Source organism: Rhododendron vialii, chromosome 10a (assembly GCF_030253575.1).
Source record: "Rhododendron vialii isolate Sample 1 chromosome 10a, ASM3025357v1".
NCBI classification, from domain to species: domain Eukaryota; kingdom Viridiplantae; phylum Streptophyta; class Magnoliopsida; order Ericales; family Ericaceae; genus Rhododendron; species Rhododendron vialii.
This window is the reverse complement of record NC_080566.1, coordinates 1,052,388-1,077,276: the sequence shown is the minus strand read 5'-3', so window position 1 is coordinate 1,077,276 and position 24,889 is coordinate 1,052,388. Positions and strand designations below refer to the sequence as shown.

The 24,889-nt window shown below is 39.8% G+C and overlaps 3 protein-coding genes across 3 annotated transcripts; all 3 read left to right on the top strand.

The window, feature by feature from the left end:
* The first annotated feature begins 272 nt into the window (after positions 1-272).
* Positions 273-11,389, top strand: LOC131304885 (glucose-6-phosphate 1-dehydrogenase, cytoplasmic isoform). The gene is made up of 15 exons (XM_058332343.1): positions 273-446; positions 570-655; positions 979-1,045; positions 1,131-1,317; positions 5,968-6,125; positions 6,214-6,282; positions 6,811-6,869; positions 7,204-7,240; positions 8,046-8,117; positions 8,421-8,568; positions 8,719-8,814; positions 9,364-9,434; positions 10,340-10,455; positions 10,539-10,584; positions 10,898-11,389. The coding sequence occupies exons 1-15, from the start codon at positions 273-275 to the stop codon at positions 11,063-11,065; spliced, it is 1,554 nt and encodes a 517-aa protein (XP_058188326.1). The 3' UTR covers positions 11,066-11,389.
* A 1,513-nt stretch (positions 11,390-12,902) lies between these two features.
* On the top strand, positions 12,903-19,490 carry LOC131304026 (cytosolic Fe-S cluster assembly factor NBP35). The gene is made up of 3 exons (XM_058331121.1): positions 12,903-13,302; positions 13,399-13,500; positions 18,381-19,490. The coding sequence occupies exons 1-3, from the start codon at positions 13,266-13,268 to the stop codon at positions 19,304-19,306; spliced, it is 1,065 nt and encodes a 354-aa protein (XP_058187104.1). The 5' UTR covers positions 12,903-13,265; the 3' UTR covers positions 19,307-19,490.
* A 1,350-nt stretch (positions 19,491-20,840) lies between these two features.
* Positions 20,841-24,644, top strand: LOC131304411 (glyceraldehyde-3-phosphate dehydrogenase 2, cytosolic-like). Its single transcript, XM_058331638.1, has 11 exons — positions 20,841-20,997; positions 21,101-21,201; positions 21,987-22,102; positions 22,191-22,290; positions 22,672-22,818; positions 22,929-22,989; positions 23,063-23,160; positions 23,375-23,517; positions 23,752-23,835; positions 24,107-24,196; positions 24,341-24,644. The coding sequence occupies exons 1-11, from the start codon at positions 20,970-20,972 to the stop codon at positions 24,381-24,383; spliced, it is 1,011 nt and encodes a 336-aa protein (XP_058187621.1). The 5' UTR covers positions 20,841-20,969; the 3' UTR covers positions 24,384-24,644.
* Positions 24,645-24,889: the final 245 nt, after the last annotated feature.

Sequence of the window (24,889 nt, the reverse complement as noted above, 5' to 3'; positions counted from 1 at the left end):
TTGGTTGGGTTATGTCTTTCCCATTATGAGTACTCACGGGCTCGCATTTTGAAAAGAGAGAGTTAAGTATAAATGGACTATATTAGCTAATCTTTTGTTGTGTATTGTGAATGCAGTTTACTACACAGTACATAGACATAGTCTCCCTCTGTTCTAAGTTTTGTTATCGCTGGGTTTGTTTCCGGTTTTATTTGTGCAGAGTGGATGGAATAATCAATACTCTTGTAGTTTGAGTGAGAATTTTGGTCAAACTTGCTTGAAAAGCTCGGAAGATGGGGTCAGGTTGTTGGACCGTTGAGAAAAGATCCACTTTGAGAAATGACTCCTTGTCTAGAGAAAGTGGATCTGTTCCTGAAACTGGGTGTCTATCTGTAGTTGTACTCGGGGCTTCTGGTGATCTTGCAAAGAAAAAGACTTTTCCGGCCCTCTTCAACCTTTACCGGCAGGTTTGGTGGAATTTCTTTCAGTTTGTAATGGATGTAGTCGTCTCTTTTTGAAAATTCCACTTCAGAATGGTCCATACTCTATGGGACTGCATTAGATGTTGATTTTTGGTGGACTGTGTGCAGGGCTTTTTGCTGTCCAATGAAGTCCATATATTTGGCTATGCGAGGACCAAGATTTCGGATGATGAGTTGAGAAATCGCATACGTGGGTGAGATTTCCTCACTTGAACTTTTCCCCCCATGTCATTAAGTGCTTCTGGTTATGTGAGTAAGGAAGGAATTTTTCACTAGCTAATATCTCATATTTTTCCTGTTTCTAAGTATGCTTACCAAGGATCAAAAAAGAAGAAGTATGCTTACCAGCTTCAAGTTCCAATGATTTGGAATGTCCCATTATTATGTGCCTTTATGGTACCTGATACTCTAGCAAGTTTTATACAAATATGTGCAGAATTTCCCCCAATATCAGTTTCAATGACAATTGCATATTAGGATTTGTGGTGATTGATTGGCCTTTTCCTTATACTTGCAGATTTCTTATCCAGGGCAAGGGTGCTTCTGATGAGCAGTTGGAAGAATTATCTAAGTTTCTGCAATTGGTTAGTTCAACCGTTTCATCTTCGTTATTATTTTGTATCAGTTCTGTTCTACACTGTGGCTTAAATTCAAAATGAATTTATGCAGATAAAATACGTTAGTGGCTCCTACGATTCTGCGGAGGGTTTTCAGTTACTGGATAAGGAAATATCTGAGCATGAAGTCTCGAAAAAAACCATAGAAGGGTCATCCCGTAGACTTTTCTACTTTGCGCTTCCTCCATCAGTATATCCGTCTGTCTGCAAAATGATCAAGAATTATTGCATGAATAAATGTATGTATATTCATTCTGCAAGAGTGGCTTTGTGACTGAAATATGATGCTGGTATTTATTTATTTTGGATAGGTAATCAAAACTTCAATTAAGCCCAAACAAAAGAATACATCCTCAAAGGGGCGTACCCCAGTAATACAAGGCTTGGCCGTTGCAACCTAAAAAACTCCTGCACTAGTACCAAGTAATGAAACAAGACAAAAGCAGCATATACAAAACAAATCAACCTATTCTACTTAGAGAAGATGTAATTTACCAACCTCCACTTGGCTACTAAAGACTTAGTTACTTGGGATGGTTTCACCCCCCTCCTTGAGCTCATAAAGTCCTGAATAGAATTCACCAAAATTATAGTTACCTGGTCAGTTGCTTTATTCTGAAAATACCCTGAGATTTCTTTCCCTCCATATGCAGTAACTGCTGCTGCAAACGTGCACCACATAAGTAGCTTTCGAAAACCCTTACCTTTGACATGAATAGTAAACCAGTCCAGAACTTCCACCAGTCTACATCAAATACCAGATCTAGGTAACCTAGTCCAAACAGCGCGCCAATTGTACAAGAGAAGGCGCAGCTTTTGTTGTACTGCCAACCAGAAGATAAAAGCCCACCTCAGGGCACAATTACTATACCAGATCACCCCTGTCCATTGCTGGACAGGGAACATTTTCCTTACAGCTTCCCAAGCAGATTTCACAGAGTAACAACCAGTGGTATGTGGAAGCCAGTTAATGCTATCCTCCTTATCACAGTCAGGTTTAAAAGTAGATGGAATTTGGCTAATAATAGCGTGGCCCGCCTGGGTGACTCGATTTCCGGGCCTTGGCCATCTCCAATCACATTGATGGATAATGGAATCCACCTTAGAGTTTAAAGACCTGCCAAGATTATACACCACTGCCTCCCCATATCTGTTATTGTTCAATTTTAGGGTAATCGTAATAGGGAGAAAACCCATTAGGGTTACTTTCATTCAACGTAAAATATATATGTACAAGCTTTATAATAATTACACTACGGTCCTAGATACTTAAACTAATTACATGATAAGACACATAATTGCACTAGATACAAATAGATCCATCATCTAACACTCCCCCTCAAGTTGGTGCGAAGATATCAATCAAGCCCAACTTGAACACAATAGGATGAAAACTCTTGCTACCCAGCCCTTTTGTGAATATATCAGCTAACTGATCTCCAGATCTCACAAACGGCATACATATCAAACCCTCATTCAACTTTTCCTTGATAAAGTGTCGATCAATCTCTATGTGCTTCGTTCTGTCATGTTGAACGGGATTATGAGCAATGTTAATGGCAGCTTTATTGTCGCAGTAGAGTTTCATTGGAACACTGTAAGCAAATCCCAAATCAAGTAACAAAGTTTGGAGCCACAAGAGCTCGCAAACACCATGAGCCATAGCTCTATATTCAGCTTCTGCGCTAGACCTAGCGACTACCGATTGCTTCTTACTTCGCCAGGTAATCAGATTACCCCCAAGGAAAGTGCAATAGCCAGAAGTAGAGCGCCTATCATCCACAGAACCAGCCCAGTCAGCATCAGTGAATGCCTCCAATCGCAAATGGCCATGATTAGAGAATAGAATTCCTTTTCCTGGAGCTGATTTCAGATACCTCAAAATATGATAAACTGCATCTAGATGTGATGTACGAGGATCATGCATAAACTGACTAACAACACCTACTGCATAAGTAATATCTGGTCGAGTGTGGGCCAAATATATTAGTCGACCCACAAGTCGCTGATACCTTTCCTTATCAGTACGCTCCCCCACATCTCCACTAAGATGATGATTCGCCTCAATAGGAGAATCTGCAGGTCTACAGCCCAACATACCTGTTTCTTCCAAAAAATCAAGTATATACTTGCGTTGGGAAATAAAAATACCTCTATCAGACCTCGCTACTTCCATTCCAAGAAAGTATCTCAATGATCCCAAGTCCTTAATCTCGAACTCTTGAGCTAGACGAGACTTAAGGTTATGAATCTCACTCACATCATTGCCTGTCATTATTATGTCATCAACATAAACAATAAGGACAGCAATCTTACAATTACTTCGCCGGATGAACATCGTATGATCTGCATGGCTTTGCTTGTAACCAAAACTTAACATAGCCTTAGAAAACCTGCCAAACCAAGCTCTAGGTGACTGTTTCAGCCCATAAAGTGCCTTCTTCAATCTACACACCTTTCCTTCACTTGCAGGAGAAGAGAAACCTGGTGGAATATCCATATAAACTTCCTCCTCTAAATCACCATGGAGGAATGCATTTTTCACATCAAACTGTTGAAGAGGCCAATTCAAGTGGGCAGCACACGAGAGGAGAGCTCGCACAGAATTCATCTTCGCTACCGGAGCAAACGTCTCCTCATAGTCAATACCATAAGTTTGAGTAAAACCTCTGGCAACCAGCCTTGCCTTGTATCTCTCAACTGTACCTTCAGCCTTTTGTTTAATAGTGAACACCCACTTACAGCCCACTGGTTTCTTCCCTTGTGGAAGTGACACTAGATCCCAGGTGCCATTCTTTTTCAAAGCTGTCATCTCTTCTACCATAGCTCCTTTCCACTTAGGTATCTTGAATGCATCTTGCCAATTGGTTTGGAGTTGGATGCTTTAACATGGTATCAGAGCTAGAGTTTCGGAAGCTTTTCCCCTTTGTCTGTGCCATAGTTGCACTTTCTTTCATTGTGATCCGTGTGTTCCGGGTCCTTTGTTTACCTCTCCACGTGCGAGTAGTAAACTCTGAAACATGTGCCTGAGCCTGAGAACGCCCGGGACCACGACCTCGACCTCCACGTCCACTGCCTCGCCCACGAGAAGGACGACCATGTAACTTCCAACAGAAATCCTTGGTATGTCCAGTGTTGTGGCAATAATCACACTGGAGTGACATACGGTCTATGGTCCCACTAGTAGTACCATACTGAGACTTTCCACTGCCAGACCCAAACTGTCCCTGCGGAATAGCAACTAATGCAGAACGATCAGAAGAGGGAGCTTGTAACATAGCACCCCTTCTGCTCTCCTCCTGTTGAACAATGGCATAGGCCTCTCCTAAAGATGGAAACGGAACACGACCCAACACCTGCACTCTAATTGGATCATACTCCACATCAAGACCAGCAAGAAAGTCATACACACGTTCTTTCTCTATTCTTTTTAACCAAGCACCAGCATCAACAGAACAGACTGCCTGAAACCCCTGATAATAATCAAATTCTTGCCAAGCCCCACTGAGATCAGCAAAGTAAACAGCAACAGATCGATTGTGTTGATCCATAGTACGAAGTCGCTTACGCAACTCAAAACACTGAGCATCATTGCCCTGCTGAGAATAAGTCTGTTTGGCAATAGTCCAAATCTGATATGGAGTGTTAAGAAGCAAGAAAGGACTACGAATATCAGCCTTCATAGAATTAAACAACCAGGTCATGGCTAAAGATCGACGAGACTTAAACGTCTTGAGTTCAACATCAGTAGTAGGCTCAGTAACAGGGCCTTCAATGAACTCAGACATCCCTTTAGCTTCAATAGCTAATGTAAAAGTACGAGACCAAAGTAAATAATTTATGCCATCCAGTTTGATGGGACAAATATCCAATGAAGAGTTATCCAGAGTCCCTACACGACTCAACTCATCCTTGCCACTAGCGGAAGCCTGTTTTTTCTCTTCTGACATCTTGAAAGCAGAACAATAATGCCAAATAAACAATAAACAATGTTCCCAGCAACTTTAGAATTCCAAAAATAATAAATAAAGGTTCTAAAAGCCCTAGAACCTCAAAAAAAATCAACTGAATACCTTCGAATCTGATTGAAACAATGTTGAAATTTCGTGAGAGAAGAGATCCGATCGGCGAGAAAAAAAGACGGCGACAGCAGCAGATCTGATTGAAGCGCACTGTTCACGCGACTGTTCACGAGCACTGTTCACGAACACTGTTCACGCGAAGTACTGTTCACGCGCAACAAGAAGAACGTCGTAGGTCGCCCAGGTTCTATCGCTCTGATACCATGTTCAATTTTAGGGTAATCGTAATAGGGAGAAAACCCATTAGGGTTAATTTCATTCAACGTAAAATATTTATGTACAAGCTTTATAATAATTACACTACGGTCCTAGATACTTAAACTAATTACATGATAAGACACATAATTGCACTAGATACAAATAGATCCATCATCTAACAGTTATACAAAGGCCCTAAAGGGTGCCAATTATCAAGCCATAAAAAGGTTCTTTTGCGGTTTTGCCATTTCCAATTTTATATTGAATCATGGACTGACCTAACCCTCATATACCAAAAACCTTCCTCACTGTCCGTGATGCTGGTATTATGGTCATTCTTCGCATAAAGATTGACCACCTTTTTCCAATTTTCTTCTGTTTGTATGTAAATTAGACTTAATAAGTGATGATGCAAGCTATTATTCCTCTAGGTTTCAGAAGTACATGTAATCCATGGATCAAGATTGTCATTGCCATAGTTTCTAGGTCATGAGAATGGGGATTATAAACTTAGAACAAGTTAAGACTGGGGAATGGGTATTATGGTCCTTTTGTCTCATATCCTTAGAATATTACTCTTGATGAACACCTTATGAAATCCTTTTTCAGCTGATCTTGGTGGATGGACTCGAATTGTTGTTGAGAAGCCTTTTGGCAAGGATTTGGATTCATCTGAGAAACTGAGCGAACAAATTGGAGAGTTATTTGAGGAACCACAGATTTATCGTATTGACCATTACTTGGGAAAGGAACTGGTCCAAAATTTGGTAAGTTGTCTAGGTTTTTCTTGGATATGTTTTCTCCAAATTGTTCAAAGCGGCTGATTTTTTTGTTTATGTTCATAAAATTTTGCAGTTGGTACTTCGTTTTGCGAATCGATTTTTTCTGCCATTGTGGAATCGTGACAATATTGATAACGTACAAGTAAGCATCTTTTCCCTCCTGTTTATTGTTAACTTTTACTTTCAGTATTTGTCGTTGTTTCGATGAATGAATCAGTGACCAAAGATCTTGCTGGAATGGTTAAGGGGAGGTATGGATACATACTACACTATTGCAATTCCCTGATTATCCTGCCTATATGGTACTTCCAAGTGATACGCAGAGATTCTTGGTTTAGAGCATTGTGCCTATCGTTCGTTTGATAGAGGACAATTGCTACTTTATGGGGCTTGGTTGAGTGTATATCTGTTGCTTCTCATAATATTAGTCACATGACTCACATAGAGGTTATACGTTATCGGGTTCCATATTTTAGGTACTTTGTAATTCCTTTTTCGTTTTTGTGTGTGTGTGTGTGCGAGTCAGTGACTTTGCTGTAACATTTTCGTCCCTGAACACCTAAGTCAATATGCTCAGGGTGAATATGGTACTGATTGTTTGTGGCCACAATCTTGAACATTGATCTGTTCTGTTCTCTTCTTTTCCTACTACTTTCCTTCTCTCTTGCAGATTGTGTTTAGGGAGGATTTCGGAACTGAAGGTCGTGGTGGATATTTTGATGAATATGGGTATGTTCTGTTGATGCTCTTTGCTCGCAGTTGTTTCGTTTCGAGATTTATCTGTTGGTTATCACTACAGAATTAAGAATCATTGCTTTACAACTTACAAAGACTGCTTTTCCCTTTTTTAATTAGAATCTTGTACCTTCAAATTTACCATCGAGTGATTTGTTTTGATTTCAACGGATGACTACATTGCATGTGCATAGAGAAGCAGTTATAGTGGTGAATTTCAAAGCATCTTGGATAATTTAATGCTATTTTTCTATCATATTATCTCTGTTTTTGGTAACTAATCACCAACTTGCATAATCAAATGTCTTTGTCTTGTCGTTTGGTCCAGGATCATCCGCGATATTATACAAAACCATCTCTTACAGGTGAGTCCTTGACCTTCGGTTTGAGTAGGTGGTATTTAGTTAGCATTATTATGGCCACTTTAAAAATTGAATATGTCTTTGTTATGGGAATCAGTTTCTGTAAGAACTCATAGGTCAGAATATTGAATTTTTGCACACAACTATGCTCTGAATGGTTGTTTTCTTCATTTAGCTTATGTCCACCTGTTGTCATGATTCTTTGTTCATAAAAAAGGATGGACCCCAGGGTGTTTGTGAGGTTAATAATCCCTTGTCATCCTCTTCTCAGCAATCAATTTAGTAAAAAACTATGCTGACTATATTAAGTGTTAACTACTCAACTGTCTGTATGGTATTATTATAACTCCTAATGTTAGAGCATAAGATCTTTCCACCACACTGGGATTTCGTCATTTATGATGTTCCTTTTGTTTTCTTTGAGTTATTTGCCTTTGGTTTCTGTAAAGACCCAAAATCTTGATTGATAGTTTTACGACATTAGTTCCCTGGAGAATGCAGTGTACTTAGTATATCATGAGACATGACAACCGTTTTGAACAACAATTAGTAGTTTATACTGGGACAATTGTCATGTTTAGCAGAACATGCAAATTCCGTGTGGTATGTAGTTGAAAGTTCTTGCTACCCGCTGTTTGCTAGATGATTAAAAGTGCAAATGTTTTATGCTTATGAGATCCTGGGGTTTCATGGGATTGGTTGGCAACAGTTCTTCATAGATTTTGTTAGAAAAATATTTTACTACAGATCCCCGTCCTTTTCTTACTTTTCACTTATGGTCTAACAAAAGAATATCTGTCCACTGCAGGTTTTTTGTTTGGTTGCAATGGAGAAACCTAGTTCTCTAAAGCCTGAGCGTATACGTGATGAAAAAGTGAAGGTGTGTAACATGATTACTTTCTTGTTGGCACTGGCCCAACAAATATTACATCTCTTGTGCTAATATATATGTTTCGGTAGCATTAAGGTTTAAGAGAAACCAAGGCATACGTCGCTCTTCTCCCTAACTATCTTGCCAGGATTGAAAAACTCTTGAGATAATTTTCCAGTTAATCTAAAGAATTGGAGTAAATTATAATTGTTATTTTGGGATTTTCTTTGGACTTCTTTTCTTCTTCCTTTTTGACTGGCAGATGGAGTAAATGTACCTTTCAATTTAATGCAATGTTGGTGGAAAATTCAGGTCCTTCAATCCGTCCTTCCTATTAAAGATGAGGAGGTGGTTCTTGGACAATATGATGGCTATACAGATGATCCAACGGTGCCTGACAACTCAAACACTCCCACTTTTGCAACTGTGGTTCTTCGCATTCACAATGAAAGATGGGAAGGTATGGCTCAATTCCTGTGATTTGCTTTCGTTTTCTTTCATATCTCCTTGGCATTAGAATAACTTAACAAGAAATTCCAACTGCCATTTTGTTCTGTTTTTTTTGGTAGCTATTTTGTTCTGAATGTTGTCTTTGAATTGCTTGCTTCAGGTGTTCCTTTTATACTCAAGGCAGGGAAAGCCTTAAATTCAAGGAAGGCTGAAATACGTGTTCAATTTAAGGATGTTCCTGGTGATATATTTAAATGTATGTTATAAATCTGACAGTTTAGTGGTTAAACTTCCCTTCAACTTTTTGAATATTCCCTCTAATGTTCTATATCAACCTTCAGTGCACCATAGGCCTTTACACATCTAGTATAAACTCAGGTCTTCAACTAAAGGAACTCATCAAGTAGGAGAAGGTGAGATTCATAATATGCATGCTTAATTGGTGGTTGGAAATTTACTTTCTGCAGACCTTTGTGCGGCAGTGCATGGGCATATAGTGCTAAATTGGTTTTGGGGAGTCAGGATTGTTGGCTTAAGGAGTTACAGGGTTATACTATTTCAATGTTTGTGTCAATTTCCAATTATTTCTTTTTATACCCAGTCCAGCAAAAGATTTCAGGCATTCTAATTGCATGTTTTCCTGAGTTTTATGTTTAGTCCTGCAGAAAATATGTGAATATATATTGTAGTTTCACTTGCCAAACCCGCATTTTTTCCTTTGCTCACTATTATGTGGTGTTAAATTAGTGTAGCTATTTGCTTGAGAAGTCTCTTTCAGTACTTCTAACTACAGTATGTTATTCAGGTCAAAAGCAAGGAAGAAATGAATTTGTAATACGCCTGCAGCCTAAAGAGGCCATGTACATGAAGCTTACGGTAGGCAATGATTAGTATCTTGAAGTGAAGGTTTTATCAAAGCCTGTACTCCTAAATTTTTCCTTGAGTGATCTCCATAATGCCATCACGGGAAGTATCATATCCATAATGTTTGGGGCAGTAATTCATCATGGTGTCTTTGGTATCCCATTTATCCAAATAAGGTTTGGTGTTATCTGCTAATCACGAATGATTATGGTGTCATCAGTTTGTTGTTCCTGAAGTGAGGTTAAGATGTTCTCTCTCAAAATTCAGTTCTTAAAGGTAGGTTAGGTATTACATGCATGAACATTTCACGTGTGTTTGTCTGTGGAAACTTTTGAGTAGCCATATATTACTGGTGCAACAGTAGTTGAAGAATACCCTTCTACATGTTTCAAAACCTTGTTTTATGATAATGGCAGAGCTGAAACTTTGTGGTCTAGAGAGGCAAAACATGACCATCCAGTAGTTCTTGTCATGCAAAAAGCTTAAAGGTTCAAAGCTTTACAATGTGGTGAAAGTCAAGTGGTAATCCATCGCGGTTTTGTGAAATTCCAATAATGTACTTCAAGTTAAACTAGATAGCATAAGTTCCTTAAGCAATTACCGAGCATCTTAGTGGTAAACTTGTGCCTTTTAGTTGGGAATTAATTTTCAGAAACTTAAGCAGTTTGTGTAGGATAATTGGCCATTTTCTTCTTGCCTTTTTATAAGGCTCTCGTGTATGGAATTGATTTTGAGTTTTAGCTTAGAGATCATTTTTCTCTTCATTCCTCTTCGTTTCTCTCTCTCTCTTTCATTTTACCAGAATCCTCTATCAATCTCTCCAAATGTATGTCTGACATGCTCTCTGGAAAATTATTGGCAGCAGTGTTTCCTTACTTTCATACATTGCCCACTGACTTGACTACTCTCTCATGCAGGTCAAGCAGCCTGGCTTGGAAATGTCAACTGTTCAAAGTGAACTAGACTTGTCATATGGACAACGTTATCAAGGGCTTACCATTCCAGAGGCCTATGAGCGTCTAATTCTTGATACGTAGGGCTGAAACTCCTTGTTTATTTTTACATTTCGTTGCTACTGGACTACTGTGAATGATTAGTAACTTCTTTTTCACACAGAATAAGGGGAGATCAGCAGCATTTTGTAAGGAGAGATGAGTTGAAGGTATGGATACATTACAGCATCAATTCCGAAAAAGCTTAGATAATATTCAGTATTCTTGTTTTTGGTTTCTGCCTCGTTTTCCGGTGAACATAGGAAACTTGTTTGGTGAACACTTTTCAAAACCTATTTTGGGGAGCATTGTCTGAAAACAACTCATTTCAGGGGAAAAAAATTGCCTTTTGAATTCTTGAAACGTATTAAGGATGGATGTTTTTGTTCTCCTGAACACATTGTGAAAAGGGTTCCACATAAATGCTTTGAAATCGACAACCAAACGGGGCATTACATATTCTTTTCGTTTTTGAATGGTCAGGCTGCTTGGGAGATTTTTACACCTCTGCTCCACAGAATAGATAATGGAGAACTCAAGCCGACCCTATACCAGCCAGGGAGCCGGGGGCCTGACGAAGCAGATCAGTTGCTTGAAAGGTCTGGTTATGTCCAAACACATGGCTACATATGGATCCCTCCCACCTTGTAGTAGCTTTGCATGGTCGAACGAGAATCCTTGGGTTTTATCGGGTTCCACTTCTACCATCTATACATAAAATAGTCACTAATATATTTGTCAGGGCCTGCTCTTTAGCAGTGTCCCGCGCTATACCTGGATATATGATGTAATGCCTTGATGAGGTTACTCGTGGAGAGTGAGAATCATGTTGTGTGATGAAAGCTACATAACAATAAAGGTGTTCGAAGCCAATACAAGATAGAATAAGGCCCTGTTCGGCTAAAAAAGCCATTGGCTTTTCTGCCAAAAATAAGCCAAATAAATCCACATAAAAACAAAAATAAGCCAATAAGTCACTTTTTTCGTCTTTATTTAAAAAATATTGGATTTCGATTAAAATTTTATACTTTTTAGATTCCTCTCGTCATGAAGATGCAATAATCCCCAAAAAAATGAGGATAAGCCAAGTGATACGAAAAAAATTTAAATAAGGACAAAAAATAAGCCACTTTGACTTATTTGTCCGAACACCCCCTAAGACGATGGTTGAATGATGAGATTTCTTCTTAAAATAGCTTATGCGGCATGTCTTGTTAGTTTGCCTTGCATATAATACAGCTTTCGATCTTCTGCTGGTTATCCCACTTGTGATGTGGTTTGCCCGGTTTGAAGGGCAAATAGTTCAATTTCGGCAAAATTGAAGCAGGTGATGCGCGTGAATGGGCGGGCTTGAATTTTGCCAAAAAATCTGCCAAAGAATTACTCCACATCGCCTAATTAATTTAGAACATGCATTACTATCCACATGGCCTACTCCTAAACCATCATTAGGTTGCTTGACGCCTAATTTAAATTACTTGGATATCCTAAGTTTAAGTTTAGAATACTTGATAGATTTTTTTTGATAGGATAATTGATGTACTTTTTTTTTTTGGCCAAAATGATAGACAAATGACAAACACAATTGAATTTTACTTTTCACCAATTCTCCCCATTTTTTTTTTGGCGAGAAATAGAACTGGTTAAATTCTAAGCTCTCATAACTTTGTATCATTTCTCAGAAAAAATCGCTTCTTTTTTTCGCTTCTTGATTTCTTGGGACCTAAATTCCAACAATCACATGATTCAAATACTTGGATATCTGTTCCATTTTCCAAACATTTCTCAGCAACCGAACAAAGCATGGTTCAGTCAACTGGTCCGTTTGGTTGTCGAGAAAGAACAAGAAAATAAGAGGGAAAAAACAAAACGGGGACCCTACTAGAAGTAATAACTAATTTCTGAAGAGTAGAAAACATACCAATTGGTTAGTGGATGAAGCTTCAACTGGAGAGAGAGAGTAAATCTTTGGGGAAATGGAGGCGACGACTGGTTTCGGGTTAGTTGCTCACTTGCTTCTTACGAACTCGCATTTCACAAACGCGGCCTTTAGAATAAACGACGTCGTCCGTGCTGGAGACTTCGCAATTTGAACCTGCGAGGTCATTTGAAATAGATATTTATAGAAATTGTGAGCTGATTCCGTTTTATATCTGTAATCGAAACCGCTCAAGTTGTAGATCTTGTGAAGAAGATAAACCATGTCAAATATCATCTCGATCGAATACTAGCTGTTACATAATCGGAGATGATCAGAGTGAATTTGTTTTTATTAAAATAGCTTGGGTCGCATTGTATCAAACCCCTCGCATCAAAATAGTTTCACAGACGCGAGCGAGCTATCTCAAAAAACGACGTCGCTGGTATTTCACCAAGACTTCGTAGCTTTAGCGTGAGAAGTCCTTTGAAACGACGTCGTATTCTTGTTTATAGGTACTGCATGGTGAATTTGTCAAATTGCGAGCGCATCCTGGTTTATCTCCATGATCGAATCTGTTCATGTTGCAGATATTGCCAAGAAGATAAATCTTGTTTAAGACGGTACTGATCGAGTTCTGGTTGACGCATAATCGGAGATGATAGGAGGGGATTCTATTCTATGAAAATAGGTCTGGCTATACTGGGTCGAACCCATTTTATCAGAGAAAAAACGTAACGGCGTCGTCGATTCCGTTTGCAGGTTTTTAGTCGGTCGGCGAAGCCAAGGGTTGCAGTACATAAACTCTTTCTTCTTCCAGCGGCTGTGGTCACAAGACAGACTCAGAACTCATCAGCTGTTTCTAGAGAGAGAGAGAGAGAGAGAGAGAGAGAGAGAAGGAAGGAGGAAGAAGGACATCAATTGTCCAACGAGATGGAGAACGGAGAGATTCCTGAAGACGCCAACGAACGTAAATCTTCTTTCTTTGAGTCGAGAATGTTCAGTACAATTTCTGGTGGTTCAATAAAACTCATTTTGTGTGTTTTTTTGTTTGTTTTGATTACAGATTGCCCGGGTCCCCAGTCGGAGTCTGCTGGGAAATCCGATGCCTGCGAAGGATGCCCGAATCAGGAAGTTTGTGCTACTGCTCCCAAAGGCCCTGACCCAGGTTAACACCCCCCAGCTCTCTCTCTAGATATTTGCCGGTGTGCGTTAGGGCTGATAAACAAGTTATGCAAGTTTGAGCTCGTGTTCGTTTGTTAAAAGTTTGTTCAAGATATATTTGTTACATGAACGAACGAAGTTTTAAATTTTTTTGAAGCTCGTCTAGCTTTCAAAGTAAGCTCAAGCAAGCTACTACTCGGCTTGTTTGCCCCTTGGCTTATTATGTATAAAAATCTTAAGCTACCCGAGATTGGCTCGGTTAAAGCTCGTATGAGATTGGCTTGTCTCATGAACAACTAAGCTTGGACATGTTTTGAAGCTCGTTAAGTTTTTAGATAGAGCTTGAACAACTAACTCCTTGGCTCGTTTATCACCCCTAGTGTGTGCTTGTGCGCGTGTGTGTATATGTTTGTATGGTATGGTATGTAATCTGATTATATGTGTATGCTTGATGGATAAGTCTCAATATTTCCATGCTTGAATCAAACTTGAGACAACTCAAACACATGAAGGTGTGTGGTTGTAGGATTCTAGGATAATTTCTTCACTGTGGAGGGGATGCCTAGTCCTGTACATAAGTCCAAAAAGATTGTTTCCCGCTTATAATTTGGCTCTAAAGTCTTCTATTTCTAAGCATGGGACTAATTCCAGTCATTGCATCTCGTTATGGATTGGATATTCAGCGTAACCCATGTACTAAACAAAGTTATCTAAAGAGCACTTAGGATGAGATTATCAGCTCTTTGTTTTTCAGTTCAATATAAGTATGTATATGCCATCAAGGTCTCTCTTTTGTGATATTGAGGACTACGGAATCCAATTATTTGTTGATTCCTCCAAGAATCTCGGTTTTTTTTTTCCTGTCCTGGCCCATGTAATTGTTTGCTTCTTCGTGCTAAGGATACTGTTGTTAAGGAATAGCTTATTATGTGCTAATACAGACATGTTCAGAATCTTCGCTAGGATTAAATCTTAACATGGTGTTTGTATTGGCGAAATAGAAGAAATTCTCGCTGAGATTTGATCATTTGATTTGGTGAGGAATGCTGAGCTCCACCATCGTTCAAAAATATGCTGTTTTGGCCCCCTAATTGAGCATGGTTTCATGGATGTTGTATGTGTGGTCCAGTGCATGCTTATACAGTCCGTAGAAGGATATGATCCTCTCTTTGATTGTCTGGAGCTTTCACCTCTCCTCAAAATATTCCTTTCTAGGAGCATGATGATTTGCAGGTCAAATAGCCTGATAAGAGGAAAGCACAAGTTCAAAAATCACCTTAGATAACCCGCACAAATTGACCATCCTTAGACACCCATTCTTTCTTCCTTCTGTCAAGGAGATGATAGTTTATTTTTTCGGTAAGTCAAGGAAATGATAGTTGTTATTGTAAATAGCTAATAAACCTGATGAACTTTGCTAGTTGTGACTCCTGCTTCGTGACAGATTATCTTGGGGTCCATAGTTTGACTTGGTTCTCCTAATAGTACTATGGACATATTGGGTCCAGATACACATACATCTACAAATAATGCTGTGTAGTGTAGCTTCTAGATGCCACGTGTATCATAAGTCTGCCATGTCATTTGAGATGTGGCTTATGTCAGCAAAAGGCCACATGCGCCGGACGTGGGTTTCTCATATGGTTCTGAGGTCAGCCAGAGTCCAGACTCACACTCGAATGTGTTTTAGATTGCTTGAGCACTGCAGAGCTTCCTTAAAGCCCCCATGGTACGTGGTGCTATCATTCCAAATGCTAATGAATGCCTTAGTCAAGAGCCAGAACTTGGTATCTTTGATTGAACCAGCACTCACCGCAGACTTTGGGGCGCTGTGTCTTGGAGGCTAGAGAAGAAGGGTTTGTCCAACTTTGTGCCCCACGGTACAACTGCCTTTAGCCAGTAGGGTTAAGAGAGTGACTACGCCTAGCTTTTTGGCGGAACCATGAGAGTCGGGACAAAACATGTCACCGATTTTAATTAGATAAAATTTTACTTACAGAATGCCACAGGGGACCACAATGGGAACCACGCAACTGCCCTGCAACTAGGAAGTCATTACCACTTTGCATCACAATCTATTCTCCTCTTCCCGAATAGGTTCTTAAAGCTTTGTGCTTGAGCTCTAGAAACCACCCATCCCCCCCCCCCCCCTCTCTCTCTCCACGCACCCACATACACACACAGTTTTTTTGTTTTCCCTGTCAACCTTTGGGTCTTCACAGCCCAACATGCGTGCACACACCAACACACACTTACCCACACAGGTAGATTATTCTTATGTCTACCTTTGGGTCCTCACTGCCCAATACGTCGAATGCTCTCCGGTGAACCTCTCTTGAGTCTTGACACTGGTCCAGACCATCCACACCAGTCGCTTATGGTTGTGGTGGTTCAAAAAAGCTCATAGGGAAGAAAATTTCCTGCTTTCAAAAGGTCATAAATTTTACAATAAGGTGAGCTGTTTTTTTCTTTTTTCTCAAGGCAACCTGCAGTAATTTTTTACTTATGCTATGTCGAAGCTGAGGATGCAGATGTTTAAAATCTCCACCCTGCAGAAATAATCTTGAAAGGGCTCAATCCTTCCTAGATATTGTTTTTAAGAAGGATAAAGAGTACTTCCCAGTAGTAGTTGTCTTTGAACTCAAGGTTATGAAAGAAAACAATTGTTATAAATTTGGCATTATTCTGTAATCAAATCATAATTCTGATGATGTTATTAAGACCTGTTGAGGAGCTTTTTCTGGTAACAGTGACAGTGGTGGAAGTGCCATATCCTGTTCAGGTTATTCTCCTGGAAGACTTTTGGGCCTCTAAGTTTTTTTTTTTTTGGAACTGGGTAATATTAACCAATACAAGGTAAAGATCAAAACATAACAGCACTAAGGCAATACAGACCACTACAAAAGAAGCAAAAAACAACTGAACGAACCAAAACTAAAAAACATGGACGAAGTTGGGCTGAACACCTTCTCTGGAATACCCCATTCCATACGGATCCTAATATTTTCAGTGGTCTTGGGAATCCTCCTTAGTCCTCCATGAAACCGCACAGGACCTTACTTCATCCACAATCAGCTTTTCAACAGTTGCAAGGTCATGACCCACTTCTTGGAAAATTCTGCTATTTCTCTCTTTCCAAATGTAGTAGATAGAAGCAGATAAACTGAGTTTGAAGAGGAGAGATTGGACAGAACCTTTCCTACAGTTAGATATACCCCATTCAACTTCTGAATTCAAATCCCAAGCATAAGGAGGGGCCCCACAACGACCTTGAATTCCCAGCCAAATCCATGTGGCGAACTGACGGGGAAAAAACAAGTGCGAATGGCATTCTAGGTCTCCATTGCATAAGACACATCCCCCATCATTCAGTGCTCCCCAAGCTATCAGTCTATCTTTGGTGGATAGCCTATTCAAAGATGGCAATCCATTGAATGAAAGACCATCGTGGAACTGATTTGTTTTACCAAACCATGTGGAACCATCCCACCTCTGGAGCACAAGACTGAAGAGCCGACCAGGCAGATCTAGTAGAATAGCAGCCATTTGCATTCAAAGTCCAAGTAACTTTATTATCTCTCTCTATATGAGGCATAAGATCATGAGGAGTAGAGGCAATGAATTCCCGGACAAGGTTACTCCTGCCCCTTGGCCATCTCCACTCCCCATCCTGAATAATAGAGCTAACTCTGGCATTGAGAGATCTACCAAAGCGGAGGTTGGCTATCACCAAACGTTTAAAATTAAGGACCAAGGGAATGCCAGTTATCATACCAAAGGAAAGTATTGAGACCATTACCTACCTGAACTTGAATGAATTGCTGCCCTTCCTTCCTTGGACCAAAAATCTTCCCGAGAGTCCAATTAGAGTCATTGAGGAGCTTCATAGACCAGAAACAATGATGCTTAATCACATAAGAGTGAATCCATTTAACCCATAGAATATCTTCCTTTTTACAGAGAGCCCAGAGGTGTCTCATCATAGATGCTCTATTTCCATTCCTTCAAGTCTTTTGAAACCAAGAGTACCTTCTTTTTTAGGCTACAAACTGCATCCCACGCAACTTTGGCCCCTGTAGATTTCAACTCCAGCCCTTTCCACACAAAAGCAAGAAGCAAACTTTCAGTCTCCTTAATAGTCTTTTGAGGCAGAATGAAGATAGAAGACCAGTTTGAATACTAAACAAAACAGAGTTATAAGTTGAGCTCTACCCACTAAAGAAAGCTGCTTGTTAGACCCAGATTGAATTCTCTCAAGCATCCTATCTTTCAGAACCACACAATCTGAATGTCTAAGTGTAGAAGAAATCAAAGGGACTCCTAAGTACTTTACTGGAATTTTGCCTCAGGAATATCCAGAATACCTCTCAACTCTTGCTTAAAACCGTCATCAGCTCCAGCAAAAAAAAACAGGCATTTTTTTGAAAGTTTGGCTAATGCTATCTCTGGATTTTGTCTTCTTCTTCCCTCTTAACTGATATTCCTGCTAAGGTTTTTTTTTTTTGTTTTCTTTTTGTGACTCATGGTGGAGGGTGAAAGGTTCAAGTTTGGTGGATGTTTGTTTTATTTTTCGGTTTTTCAGTTTGTTCTTTATTTCTCAATTTCTCTGATATTACCTTGACCAAAGCAAAAGGCGGAAAGGGGATCATAATCCTTGTACAAATGTTGATCATTGGTTGTGATTACGGTCAACAATCACTTTGTATTTATGCTGTTGTTGTTCATTAACACGAGTTGTAGACTTTGTAGTTTTTCACTGGAACTCATCTATGTTCACCTTGGCTCTATATTTGGTGTCAACATTCTCGTAGAAACTTATTGTATGCATTAAGGAAACTATCTTATGTTAAGTTGTTGTTTTCTATTCTGCCTTTTCTTCTGCAGACATAGTTGCGATCATAGAGCGAATGGCTACTGTAAAACACAAAATACTTGTTCTATCCGGGAAAGGTGGAGTTGGGAAGAGCACATTCTCTGCTCAACTTGCATTTGCCCTAGCAGCGAAGGATTTTCAGGTAGGCCTGCTCGATATTGATATCTGTGGCCCAAGCATCCCAAAGATGCTTGGTCTAGAAGGCCAAGAAATCCACCAGAGCAACCTCGGATGGTCTCCCGTCTATGTTGAGTCCAACCTTGGCGTCATGTCAATTGGTTTCATGCTGCCCAACCCAGACGATGCCGTCATATGGAGGGGCCCACGAAAGAACGGAATCATCAAGCAATTCCTCAAGGACGTTTATTGGGGAGAGCTCGATTTTCTTGTGGTTGATGCCCCACCGGGTACCTCCGATGAGCACATCTCTATTGTCCAATATCTCCAAGAAACTGGGATCGACGGTGCAATCATAGTGACCACCCCACAACAAGTTTCTTTGATCGATGTGAGGAAAGAAGTGAGTTTTTGCAAGAAGGTTGGCTTACAAGTTCTTGGTGTGGTTGAGAACATGAGTGGACTATCCCAACCACTGTTAGATTTCAAATTCTTGAAGGTTACAGAAACCGGGGAAGAAAAAAATGTGACCGAATGGGCTATGGAGTATATGAAGGAGAAAGCACCGGAATTGCTAGATTTGGTTGGTTTTACTGAAGTATTTGACAGCAGTGGTGGCGGCGCTGCGAAAATGTGTAGCGATATGGGCGTTCCGTTTCTTGGAAAAGTACCTATGGATCCTCGGCTGTGCAAAGCCGCCGAAGAAGGTCGATCTTGCTTTGATGACACTAAGTGTGGGTTGAGTGCGGCTGCGCTTAAAAGGATCATCGATAAACTGGTGGCTAGTGAAATGTTTTCAAGCATGGAAAATGGTGTTTAGGTGTTTGGTATACTATCTTTTCTGGCTTTTTTTCTTCTTTTTAACTTACGAGTTATGAAGAAAATACAGTTTTTGTTTGGACCTCGTGTATATTCAACTTTTTGGCTGCTAGGCTTTGTTTTATACAGAGGATGAAACAAGGTTATCTAATACTTGGTGGAAATTTTAACAAAAATTTGGCTCAGGTTCTTGACATTACTCAGAGAGCAAATGGCATGTTGCTTTCGATATGTTAAGGTTGAATACGTGATTTGTTTGTGTGTAACCATTATTGCTTGTGAAATGTAGAGAATTGCAGTTCGCAACGATAAGGTTTGAACTTGAATGTCACGTCGTGTCTTGACCCGTCTGGCGTGTACCCTTCCAGTACGGGACTCGCACATATCAGGCGGGTCCAAGCATGTTTGTGTCCGTAAACTTTTGTTTGTTTGTGTAGCATTGCTTAAAGTCATAAAGTGACATCTAAAGATCCTTTTTTTCCCTAGTTTTTGGCATGTTGGAGTTGAATCCCTTGCCGTTTCCCCAAGCAAACCATAGGTCTTTCAACGACTAGTGACATTGTTTAGCCAATGCTTCGGTCTTTAACACGATCAGTCTCAACAAGGTTTTCGAATCCGTAATGTTCACATTCGTTTTTCATGTTCTATAGACAAAAGATAAGAAACTTTTACCTATTACCTAGGCTTTTGCCTCGGCTCATAAACTAATCAAGCTTGAATTAGATACACGTGTTGTTAGTTATCGCTCGTTGAGTTTAAAATAAATTACTACTTAGACTCGATAAGCTTGGAATAGTAGTTAAAAAAACCTTTTGACATTTTATTATTTGGTTCATGTCAAAAAATTTAATCTATTCGAGATCAGTTTGATTGAAAGCCATTCGAGCTTTGACAAAAAAAAAAAATCCATTCGAGATCAACTCATCTTTTTTTTTTTTAAAGAAGATCGCAGTCATTGATGTTAAAGAAGATCAGAGGATCGAATTACAGGGATACAATACACTGAAAAACATAGAGGAATATGCACCCGACTCAACCTTATAACTCCGTAAACAAACTCGAGAAGACTACTAAAGCACATTGAACAACAACAGAAGTGATTGTTTACACGGCGGTGAATATTCGTCAACCGTTACGAGCAAATTGTCATTTTCTAGTCTACTTATCCCACAACGAACGATCTAGGAAGGACACATTCACCGAAAAAGGCCAATCGCAACTATCACACCCAACCAAAGGAGGCCATCCGGAAGCGCGGGCAAGCTCATGACATAAAAATCAGACATGATCCTTCGTTGCCATGCACACAAACGCCACTCATTGAGTTTAAAAACTCTCGCGGGTTTTTTTCAAACCAATCTTCAACACAGTCAATGGGCGAAAGCAAACCCTGATCTCGTGGATCTGGAAATGAAGGGTGATGCGACCCACATCTCACTCCGATTCACATGATCCCATCTCCCGCGATAAACCCGCCCACGTTCCCTCCTTTCCATTCGGATCATAACGACCTCTCTCTCTCTCTCTCTCTCTCTCTCTCTCTCTCTCTATATATATATATATATATATATATATACACGGATATCTATCACTCTACACACACATACTCACATTGTACTGCACTCTCAAAACCTTAGATTCACCCTCACTCATAACTCAGGATCATGGGGAAAATCAAGATTGGAATCAACGGTAAATGATTGACTGAGTTGTTTCATCAGGTCGTAACTCATCTTTTGATGTTTTCTGATTTTGATTTTTTTTTATTTTGCTTTCGTCATTTGGCGGTGATTAGGCTTCGGGAGGATCGGACGTTTGGTGGCGAGAGTGGTTCTCCAGAGCGAGGATGTTGAGCTCGTCGCCGTCAATGATCCGTTCATCACCGCTGACTACATGGTATATACATGTTTGTGTATCTGTATATATGTATATGTATGTGTTGCTGGATCGCCATACTCTTTGCTTGCTTTTGAATGTCCGATTATGTTCGATGTAGATTCACGGAACTAGCACCTCCATGCATATACATTTTTGGACGGATGTCGGATTGTTCAAAATGACGTTGAGTGGGCAAACTTATATAACTTAATTTTTTTTTTAAGAAAAGCCAATATAATTCCAAAAAGAGTTTGGAACATGCATAAGGCAGTTGACCGGCTCATCCGGCCCTTGGTCTGTCCTTGAGCGTATCGTTACTGTTTCATGTGCTTTATTTGTATGACTTGAAGTTCTCTACCACGTTATGTGGGTAGATTTTGCATATGTAATGATATATGTAGATTCATAGAACTATCCGTGCTAGGTTAGAGGACTGGGATTGCATATAGAGAGAGAGGGAGGGAGGAAGGTTGCCTTCGAGCTTTGAAGAAGCTCCTGCAAAAATAAACTACCACCTTGGCAAATTGGAGCGGTTGGGCTATTTACCTTGATATGTGGAATGATCCATTTTCTTTGAATCCTCAAACAACTTGTTTGGAATTTATTACTAACCTTTCAAAGATGGTGCATTTCCATTGGCAGCCATATGATTCATAATCACTTTGTTCATTTTCATTCTATCATGGACGATGGGATTTGAACCTTGACAACCTCTTTACTGTCCCCATGTCTCCAATCGGTAATGAAATATGTTAAAGGATGTCCACCATTTGCTAAATTGTTTTTGGTGTTTCACTGTGCAGACCTACATGTTTAAATATGACAGTGTTCATGGTCAACATAAAAAGCATGAGCTTACAGTTAAGGATTCTAAGACTATCCTCTTTGGTGACAAACCTGTCACTGTCTTTGCTGCCAGGTATGAGCCGATTCTCCATTTTTTTTCCATCTTGTTCACTATGGCGGCCCCCTATTGTTGATAAGATCTTATTTTGCTTGTAAATTAGGACCCCGGAGGACATCCCATGGGGTGAAGCTGGAGCTGACTACGTTATTGAGTCCACTGGAGTTTTTACTGACAAGGACAAAGCTGCTGCCCACTTAAAGGTTTGCCTTAATTTGCTGCTCTCTGGATATTTCACTCACTTGTGCATGCTTTCAATCATACTGTTGATGAGAAGTAGTAGTCTTGGCATCTTCTATGATGTGTATGTCTTTCAATGAGGTGTTGTATGTTGAATCCATTTTCTTCTTTCGCTATTGTTATATCATCATCTACCAGTGTGTTGCTGCACAAAATATCAGTGCTGGAACAATGTCCCACATGTGCATTCTGTCCTTGTAATAACATGCTCAGTTGGACAATGTATAGGGTCGTGATTTGTTCTGTGTTTTCCCATTGAGATGCATTTGACTGTTGGATTTAAATGTCCATTACAGCAGGGTTTGTCGATAATAGTCCTCTTGTTTTTTGTGGTGGATTACCAGGGTGGTGCAAAAAAGGTTATCATTTCCGCTCCAAGTAAGGATGCTCCCATGTTTGTTGTTGGTGTCAATGAGAAGGAATACAAACCTGATATTGATATTGTGTCCAACGCTAGTTGCACTACCAACTGTCTTGCTCCCTTGGCAAAGGTTGATTTTGTACTCGGTTTCAATCACTTGTCATGTTTAGAATCCAAAGTTTTCATGTAGCTCTAGACCGAAATGGCTATCTTATGCTTTTTGTATACCAATCTTGACAGGTTATTCATGACAGATTTGGCATTGTTGAGGCTCTAATGACCACAGTACATGCAATTACTGGTGTGTGCCTATTTCTCGTCCTTGTTACTTTGGAGAATGTGAAATTGTTGTCTTATTATTGCATGTGTTTCAGCCACACAAAAGACTGTTGACGGTCCATCACAGAAGGACTGGAGAGGTGGAAGAGCTGCCGCTTTCAACATTATCCCCAGCAGTACCGGAGCTGCCAAGGTATTTATGCAATGAACTTCTGTTTTATTGTAATTAGTTGCTAGACGAATCAAGGTGTGCATATATCTGTTCACTATAACAATACATGTTATCCCAATGGAGTAGGACATTGAATGTTGGATTCAAATGATTTTTGTCAACTTCTCTCAATGAAATTTGTTTGTATCAAGCATGATGATGTTTTCTCTAACATCGCTGATGTTTCATTGTCAAGGCTGTGGGGAAGGTTCTGCCCTCATTAAATGGAAAGCTCACAGGAATGTCTTTCCGTGTTCCTATTGTGGATGTCTCTGTGGTTGATCTCACTGCGAGGCTCGAGAAGGAGGCATCATATGACGAGATTAAAGCTGCTATCAAGTAAGAATTAAAAAAAAATGTTCTTCCAAAGTTCTTTTGAATCAACTGATTGAGATACTTTTTCTAAGATGTTATCTACTCTTTAGATGTTACTTGGTGGTTTTCATCAGAAAATAAAATTAGTTAAGTTAAATAAAGCCAATAAAATGGAAATTAGCAAGGAAGATATATGGATTGACATTATTATTCCCGCATCATGAGTAATCTAATTTGGGTTGTGTGATCATTTTGTAGGGAGGAGGCCGAGGGTAATTTGAAGGGAATCCTTGGTTACACTGAGGATGATGTAGTGTCATCTGACTTCATCGGTGATTGCAGGTAAGGAGGTTTACATAGTTCTCAATTACAGTTTTCAATGGACAGGAATACCGTGGTTGATTCATTTTTGTTTAGCTTTTTATTGTGATTGCAAAATTGCCCCTTCGGGATCTGCAACTTTGGATTACCTTTTTATTCTTTATCCCTTGTCAACTCTATGCTTGAATGTCAAAATGTATCTCCTTGGTTCATTTGGATTCAGTGGAGTTCTCTTTCTCTATTGTTCTTTCTTTCATTTTCTCTTATCATGGTAAATTTACTCTTTTGGTAGGTCAAGTATCTTTGATGCCAAGGCTGGTATTGCTTTGAATGGCAACTTTGTGAAGCTTGTCTCTTGGTATGACAACGAATGGGGTTACAGGTGAGTTTTTGTGGTGAGATCTATCTCAATTTAATGTTACATTACTGCTTTTTTCTTAAAATAATCAGTTTTAGCGCGTAGATTATTAGCTTAAGCTTAAGCTTCTAGACAACTAAAGGATAAACACTTGTTTTTCTGTTGCAGCAACCGCGTGGTTGACTTGGTTCGCCACATGGCCTCTTGTTAGTGAGAGCTGTTTTGACACCTTCCATGGCGTACCATGAAGATTAGTTCTGCCCCATGGTTAGGAAGTTCGTTTTGAAATAATTGAGCTGTTCAACTATTCTAGTATTTTACAGATCAGATATAAATGTTGGCCTTTTATTTTCCAGGGTTAGGATTGCCCCATGTTTTGTTCATCCGAGTTCTGATTCCGTCATTTTGTCATGTATGTTGGCGCAAATCCAGACATGAGTTTTCTAGTAATAATATGAGGCTTTTCCTTTCATGTCGTTTGTGTTTTGCTTCAAATGCGTCTTTCTCACTATTGCTGTCTGCACATTTCTTTTGTACGTTGGGGGGCCTGCTGTGAGCTCCCTCACAGCGGATTTGCTGTTCCAATGCTCATTCCACCTCTTGCACCATGTTTGGAATCAATTAAAATCTCTCTCTCTCTCTCTCTCGCGCGCGCGCACCCGCGATTGCAGACACACACATGAAAACAGAAAAATTACAGAGTTAGTCACCATATGG

Coding starts and splice junctions, on each gene's coding strand:
- LOC131304026 (XM_058331121.1), top strand. CDS start 13,266: ATGGAGAACGGAGAGATTCCTGAAGACGCCAACGAAC. Junction 13,303..13,398: donor TCCTGAAGACGCCAACGAAC/GTAAATCTTCTT, acceptor TTTTGATTACAG/ATTGCCCGGGTCCCCAGTCG. Junction 13,501..18,380: donor TCCCAAAGGCCCTGACCCAG/GTTAACACCCCC, acceptor TTTCTTCTGCAG/ACATAGTTGCGATCATAGAG.
- LOC131304411 (XM_058331638.1), top strand. CDS start 20,970: ATGGGGAAAATCAAGATTGGAATCAACG. Junction 23,161..23,374: donor GCAGTACCGGAGCTGCCAAG/GTATTTATGCAA, acceptor TTCATTGTCAAG/GCTGTGGGGAAGGTTCTGCC. Junction 24,197..24,340: donor GACAACGAATGGGGTTACAG/GTGAGTTTTTGT, acceptor TTTCTGTTGCAG/CAACCGCGTGGTTGACTTGG.
- LOC131304885 (XM_058332343.1), top strand. CDS start 273: ATGGGGTCAGGTTGTTGGACCGTTGAGAAAAGATCCACTTTGAGAAAT. Junction 8,118..8,420: donor TACGTGATGAAAAAGTGAAG/GTGTGTAACATG, acceptor TGGAAAATTCAG/GTCCTTCAATCCGTCCTTCC. Junction 10,456..10,538: donor GAGCGTCTAATTCTTGATAC/GTAGGGCTGAAA, acceptor TTTTTCACACAG/AATAAGGGGAGATCAGCAGC.